Source organism: Ochotona princeps, unplaced genomic scaffold (assembly GCF_030435755.1).
Source record: "Ochotona princeps isolate mOchPri1 unplaced genomic scaffold, mOchPri1.hap1 HAP1_SCAFFOLD_4174, whole genome shotgun sequence".
Classification (NCBI taxonomy): Eukaryota; Metazoa; Chordata; class Mammalia; order Lagomorpha; family Ochotonidae; genus Ochotona; species Ochotona princeps.
This window is the reverse complement of record NW_026701680.1, coordinates 8,214-15,567: the sequence shown is the minus strand read 5'-3', so window position 1 is coordinate 15,567 and position 7,354 is coordinate 8,214. Positions and strand designations below refer to the sequence as shown.

General features: G+C 50.2%; 1 protein-coding gene across 1 annotated transcript; it reads left to right on the top strand.

Annotated features, from left to right (window-relative positions):
• Nucleotides 1-3,699: 3,699 nt before the first annotated feature.
• On the top strand, nucleotides 3,700-6,764 carry LOC131479455 (uncharacterized protein DDB_G0271670-like; the record flags this gene model as incomplete). Its single annotated transcript, XM_058659954.1, has 3 exons — nucleotides 3,700-3,834; nucleotides 5,307-5,447; nucleotides 6,008-6,764. Coding segments are annotated over exons 1-3 (1,033 nt in total), but the record flags the coding sequence as incomplete, so codon positions are not given.
• Nucleotides 6,765-7,354: the final 590 nt, after the last annotated feature.

Sequence of the window (7,354 nt, the reverse complement as noted above, 5' to 3'; positions counted from 1 at the left end):
TAAGCGTAATCATTCGTGATATTGACTGTTCCTCTCTCAGGGTATTTCTCCCTCTTACTCCGTCTCCTCTCCCTGCTGCTCCTCCTCCTCCTCCTTCTCTGCTCCTGTTGTTGTTGTTGTTGCTCCGTAGTACGCTTCGTAATGCTGAACATGATTGGTATGTGCTGCTTTAGTGTCACTCCTTCTGCAGAACAATCAGCCGCTTTGAAAAGACCTACTGAGTCCTCCGCTGTAGCTGGTGCTGCCGTTGCTTTTGCCGCTGGTGTTGCTGCGGGCGATGTTGCTGCTGGTGCTGTTGCTGTTGGTGCTGTTGCTGCTGGTGCTGTTGCTGCTACTGCTGTTGCTACTGTTGTTATTGCTGTTGCTGTGGGTGTTGCTGCGGGTGCTGTTCCTGTTGCTGTTGTTGTTGCTGTTGTCGCTGTCGCTGCAGCATATTCTGACCTGTAGCGTCCCTGCTCCTCTAGCCAATGCTGTGGGGTAAGAAAGTCCTGCTGTTGCTCTTTTGCTGCCTGCCACTCGTCACCCCCGTGCTTCTGAAAACTAAAGCGCTGCTGTTGCTGGTGATACTGGAGATCATAATGGCTCTTGTGCTGTCGCTGCTGCTGCTGCCGCTGCTCATACTGAGGCTCCTGCTGCTGATGCTGGAGGTTCTCCTGCTGCTGTTGTTGTTGCTCGTAGTCGTATTGCCACTGTTGCTGCTGCTGTTGTGGATAAGCATCCTGCTGCTGATGTACGCGATAGCGTCCGTGCTGATAATACTCCTGCTGCCCGTCTTGTTGCCATAGCTGCTGCTGATGATCATCATATTCCCACTGTTGCTCCTGCTGCTGATATTCCTGCTGCGTATACTTTTGCTCCTGCTTGTCTTGTTGCTGCTCTTGCAGTGGCTGCTGCTGTTGGTCGTAGTTGTGCTGTTGTCTGTAGTGTCGCTGCTGCTGTTGCTGCTGCTGCCTCTCTCCCTCCTCCTCCTCCTGCTGCTGCTGCTGCTGCAGTGAATTACAGTCGTGCTGGTGGTAGTGTACGCACTGTTGTTGGTGCCAATGTGTCTGCTGTTGAGACGCCCGCTGGTGGCCTTGCTTCTGCTGCTGCTGGTGCTGCTGCTGCTGTTCACATTTGGGCTGTCTCTGTTGCTGGTAGTACTGCCACTGCTGTTGCTGCTGACATTCCTGCTGCTGCTGTTGCTGCTGATAATGATACCGCTGAGAGTATTGCCACTGCTGCTGTTGCAGCTTATGCTGATACTCTTTCTGCTGGTCACATTGCTGTTGGGGGTATTCGAGCGCTTCCTCTCTAGTATTCGAGAGCATGCACACATGGAATTCGTTCCTACGGAGAAGTAGAAGTAAATCACCAAGCAGCGTGCGAGTAAGACAGACGCCTGCAGCGTCATACAGAGACACGTAAGGAACATCAGCGGCATATAAAGTCATGATACATGGCAGCAGTAGGTGCTCAGCTGCAGCATTAGGGGTGTTATTTTTCTTCGTCTTAGTGCAGCAACACTTGCCGTCATAATTATTATTATTACTACTACTACTAATACTACTATTCACATACTCACTTCTAATATCGTCGCCAGTACTAGTAAGCCTACACCTACTACTACTACTACTAATACTATTACCACCACCACCACTATCATAACCAATTTTATTAATACCATTGATTCTATTGCTCCCACTGTTACTATTGTTATTATCATTATTAGTAACACGACTCTTGTGATCACCCTTGCAATGCCTCTTACTACTACTACTATTACTATTACTGGTGTCACTAATGGTCAGAGTACCTCTCTTACAAATACTACTACTACTACTACAACTACTATTACTACTACTCCTACAAGAAATCGGGTGGTTATTCTTATATTTACTGTAATTACTACTTCTACTGTTGCTCTTCTTCCTCCTCCAACCACTATAATGATCACTCGTACACTCACGTTTAGTAGTGCGCGTGGTGCTGTGGTCTCGCCACCACCACTGCCACTCTAGCGCGCTGCTTCTATTACTGTCTGTACTGCCAGTGTCGAGCATGAGGCTCTTGCTGTCACTTGTGTGGGGCCTCCCCATCATGCAGTTGCTGTTATTCAGACTGCTCCTACTGCTGCTCCTTCTATCGTCTCTGTTGCCGTTATTGATGACGTCTTTATAATCGCTGCTATTTCCACCGCCGCTACTATGCCTGCTATTCCTATTGTCTTTATTACTATTGCTGCTAGTCACAACGTCTCTACTACTATGACTGCTGTTAGTATCGTTTCTGTTGCTGCTGCTGCTAATGGCTCTATTGCCTCTATTTCTGCTGCTCTTCTTCCTCTTTTTCCTCTTGCCCCTTCCCCTTCCCCTGCCAATCTTGCTGCTAGTGGGTGCCGTCCTGACGCCTTTGCTGCTGCTGCCTTTTCTTCGCGCTTCTCTACTATTGCTGCTGTTTTCATCGTCTCTGCCGCTGCTGCTGCCCTCCCCTTCGTTAGCGTCGGTTCCGCCCTTTCTGCTGTTGCTGCTGCTGTTGCTGCTCGTATTGCCTTCGTCGTAGCCATTGGTATTGTCGCACCCATCGTCTTTGGTGTTGTTGCGCCTTCTCGTGAGAGTGCCGCTATTTGTTGTCTCCACGTCGTCTCTGCTAATTTCTTCTCTGCGACTGTGAGTGTACATGTTGAACCTAAAGCTGTCTCCCCTGCAATGCTTCTGCTTCTTTTTCTCCCTTCTTCCACTCTCAAATTTGCTGCTTGCTTCTTCAAGGGTGGTCACGTGTCTATGCTCACTGCACTTGAGGCTCGTGGTACTATTGCCCCCGATAGTGCTTCCTTGTCTAATGACGCTGCAACTGTCATTTACGCTTGCCCTACTGCGTTGCGACTTGCTGCCACCGCAACTATCAATCACACTGACAGCTTCACCTCCGTCGCTAGTGCTAGCAGCCCCCGCATTACTACGTAATGTACGGAAGTCACCATGGAGATGCTTGAGAGGCCTTTCACTGCTGTGCGTGCTGCTAGCGTTGCTGTCTTGGATGGTCCCACAGCTACTTCTGACGCCTGGGTGTATAGTCCTCCCATTGCGGCTGGTGCTTCTTCTTCTGCTAATACTTGAAGGATTAGTTCTACCACTGCTGCTGCCCCGAGTGTTGCTGCTGCTGTCGCCTGCAGTGGTGCTGTTGCTGCCGCCGAGAGTACCGCTGGTGTTGCTGTTGCTGCCGATTGTGTTACTGCTGCAGTTGCTGATGCTGCTGTTGTTGCCGATTGTGTTACTGCTGCCGCTGCTGCTGCCGCCGCTGCTGCTGCTGCTGCCGCTGCTGCTGCCGCCGCTGCTGCTGCTGCTGCCGCTGCTGCTGCCGCCGCTGCTGCTGCTGCTGCCGCTGCTGCTGCCGCTGCTGCTGCTGCTCTCGTTGTTCTTACTGCTGTCAGCGCTGCTGCTGTCAGTGCTGCTACGATTAATGTTGACACTGCTTGTCGTGCCCCCCCAAGCGCCTCTCTTCATCGCACTGTAGCAGCTGCAGCCTCTCGTGCGATCAATAATATTATTGTTGCTGCTCGTGCTGCTGCTGCTAGTGCTGCTGCAGCCTTTCACGCAGTTTATGTTAATGCTACTACTGGTGGTGTTGCTCCTGCTGTTGCTGATATTGAGGCCGTACATATCGACGTGTCTTGTGGTGCTGCTGCGGGTGCTGTTGCAGCCATTTATATGTTCTATATGGATGTCGCTGTTGGTGCTGCTGCTGTTGGTGCTGCTGCTGGTGCTGCCGTTGTTGTGGTCGGTGCTGCTGCTGCTGGTGGTGCTGCTGCTGGTGCTCCTAGGCAGCATGATTTCTATGTCGGTGTATAGTTTGGAGGTCATATTGTAGTTCTTGCCAGACCTACTACTGCTGCTACGGAAATGTAGTTGCTGTCGCCTATCTCGCTCGTCATACTTACTGTTGCAGGAACAGCTGCTGCTTTGTGCCATACGTTTTATGCCACTCAGATGCTCACTACTCCTTCTGTTGCTGCTGCTGTTGCTGTTGCTGCTGCTGCTGTTGCTGCTGCTGTGACTGTTGGGGATGCTGCTGTTGTTGTTGTTGTTCTTATTCAGTCTGCCTGTGCATGCAATACATTTTTTTCTGCCAATTCTGTCAGTGCTGCTCCAGCTGTTGCTTTTTCTATGATACTTGATAACATTGTCGCTGATGTGCTTGGTGCTGACTTTACTGTTATTGCTGCTTCTGCTTCTGCGTTTCGTTTTGCTACTGTTCCTCACTGCGCAGGGAACATGAGCAACAGCCACAGCAGCCTCAGCGCCATATACAACAGTGGTACCACCATCACCACCACCAGTCGTAGCAGCGTGTCTACCGCTTGTTGAGCTGTACAGTGATTGAACGAGCCTTCTAAGTAACAGCCAGTACCAACGAAAGGAAGGACGAGAAGCAAAGTATAAAGAAGCAGAATAAAGAGCAAAGGAAGGAGAAGCTGACGTAGAAATACTTTCACCTGTAGTAGTACTCGCAGAAGCTGAAGAAGCTGCAGCTCTATCACACAGAGGTAATGTAGCAACACAAGAGAGTTTGCATGCAGCTTTCTGTGGTAAGACACCAATAAACCTGGAGATAGATCTCACAGCAATAGACACAATCGTAGTGAGGAAAATACAGACTGCCGCAGCAACGTTTGCAGCACGTAGATATACATGCACAGCAGCAGCAGCCACAGCAGCAGCAACAGAAGAAGCAGCAGCAGCAATAGTAGAAGCACCAACAGTAGAAGCACTCTTTGTGTACCCCTGTTTGCTCGCAGGTGGTCTACATGAGGCCGCAGAACCAGCAGCAGAGATGGGACGGCCATTTTTCAAAGCCAGTATCGACGTACAATTGGAATGAGCAGAAGAATTTGCGGCATTATTAGGATGAGCAGCAATCGTGATAGCGTCAGGCTCTCTGTTCTTTCGTGTGAGTGACGTTGTGGGGAAAGAAGCAGTGAAATGTTGAGGCAAATAGAGAGTCCTTGTCTTAGCTGCAGCAGCTGCTACTGCAGCAGAAGCAGGAGAAGGGTATGCAGCAGCGACTGAATCTACGGTTGTGGGGTCGGGTCGCTGATGACTGCTGCATGCGTCTCTCGGCGCCACGTGTCCAGAAGCAGCAGAGAAGAGCAGCAAGGCTTCGCTACGCACCACTACCCACACATGAAGGGGCTGTTGTCGCTGCACTAACGCGGCTTCTTCCTTTTGTACGTCTCTTTCTTTTCTTCCTCTTCGTTTCTCCCATATCCGGTGCTGTGGCTGTTGCTGCTCGTGGTGCATATTTTTCTCCTCATCCCTCTCTTTCTCAAGAGGCAGACCCGATTCTCTACAATGTATATCCTGCTGCTTGTGATCGTGTCTGGAGGTACAGGGAAACGTCTGCTGGAACTCTTGCTGCTGCACTTCGTGCTGCCGTTGATGCTCTTGCTGCTGTTGCTGGTGCTGCTGGTGGTAATGCCTTCGACTGTGTTCCCCAGAAACTGCTGCATTGTCTGCTGCAGCGCATGTTACGCTGGCACCCGCAGCAGCAGCAGTAGTAGTAGCAGTTGTAGTACGCCTCTCTTCCTCAGTGCATATTGGTGGCTTCTGAGTGGCGGTGTGACGTGCTGCTGCTGCTGCCGCTGTGACGTAGACCTGCTGCAAGAACGTCTGAAGACGCAGCACCAGCAGCACACCGAAGAAACTCAGATGTATTGACACTTGCAATAAGAAGCGCAGCAGTACTTTCCACATCGGGTGCCCGCGCCGTCCTCCCTGCTCTCTTCTTTTCACCTTCTGCTGCTGAAACTGCTGCATTCAGTGGGCAGCAGCCATTGCCACGCCCCAACATAGCTGTGGGGCATTGTTTCTCTGCTGCTGCTATCGATGCAGAAGAAAGACATGAGCAGCATTTCTCTCTCCAAAACATTTTCTCTGTGAATAAGTCTCTCTGTGCTCCGTCTGTTGCTGCTGCTGTTGCTACTGCACTGGAGCACAAACAACAACCTTCACAGCTCTGTATTCCACTGGAGCTATCTTCGTCATATCCTTCACCTCCGTCTTCTCCTTTCTCTACTTCTTCCTCTCCTTCTCGTTTCTCATCCCCTTCCGCCTTCTTCCTCTGTTCTCCTCTTTTGCCTCCCTCTTCTTCTTCATCATCATCTTCTTCTGCGTCTCCATCATCTCGTTCTCCGTCTTCTCGTTCTCCGTCTTCTCCTTCCTCTTCTTCTTCTCCGTCTTCGTCTTCTCCTTCTTCTCCTCCGTCTTCTTCTTCATCATCTTCTTCTTCTTTTTCCTCTTCTACTTCCTCCTCTTCTGCTTCCTCTTTTTCTTCTGCTTCCTCTTCTTCTCTTTCTCCTCCGTCTCCTTCTTCTCCTTCTTCTTTTTCTCCTTCTTCTTCTTCTTCTTCTCTTTTTTCTTCTAGTTCTTCTCCCTCTTCGTCTCCTTCCTCCTCCTCTACTACTACTTCTTCCTCCTCATCTCCTTCTTGTTCCACTCCTTCTTCTTCTTCTTCTTCTTCCCCTTCTCCTTCCGCTTCATCTTCTCCTTCTCCTTCTAGTTCTTCGACCTCTGCTCCATCTTCTTCTCCTTCCTCTTCTTCTTGTTCTTCTTCCTCTTCTTGTTGTTCTTCTTCTTCTTGTTGTTCTTCTTCCTCTTCTTCTTCTTCTCCTCCTTCTTCTTCATCTCCCTCTTCATCTCCTTCTTCGTCTTCATCTTCTTCTCCTTCTTCTCTTTCTTCGTGCGCTACTGCTGCTGTTAGCGAGCAGCAATACTCACCCGATAGCATTCGTGAGAGGCTTCCCCCTTTTTCTGCTGCTGCTGGTGCTGTTGCACCGGAGTGCGCGATACAAGCGCCACATCCCACCTTTCCACTTGAAAGGTTTTCTTCTCTTTCTTTCTCTTCTTCTTCTTCTTTCTCTTCTTCCTCTCCCTTCTCTGCGATTGCTGCTGCGGCTAACGAGCAGCAGTTTCCGGTCGGCAACACGTCTCCTCTCTCTGCTGCTGCTGGTGCTGCTGCTGGTGCTGCTGCTGTTGCAGTCACCAAGCAGCAATTGCTACCCTGCAACATCTCTGCGGAATCACCTTCCTCTCCTGTTGTTGCTGCTGCTGTCTCTGGTGCTGCTTCTGATGCTGCTGCTGCTGATGCTGCAGCGGCTTTGCAGTGAGCGCCACCACCCCACAACATTATTCTGTGAGTTTCTTTCTCTCTCCTGCTGCTGTGGCTGCTGCTACTATTTACCAATACCGCTACTACTACTACTACTATTGCTACCGTACTACGCCTACTACTATAACTACTATACTACTACTACTACTACCACTACTACCAGTACCACTGCTACTAGTACTACGGCCACAAAAGTGATCAGTATTGCAAT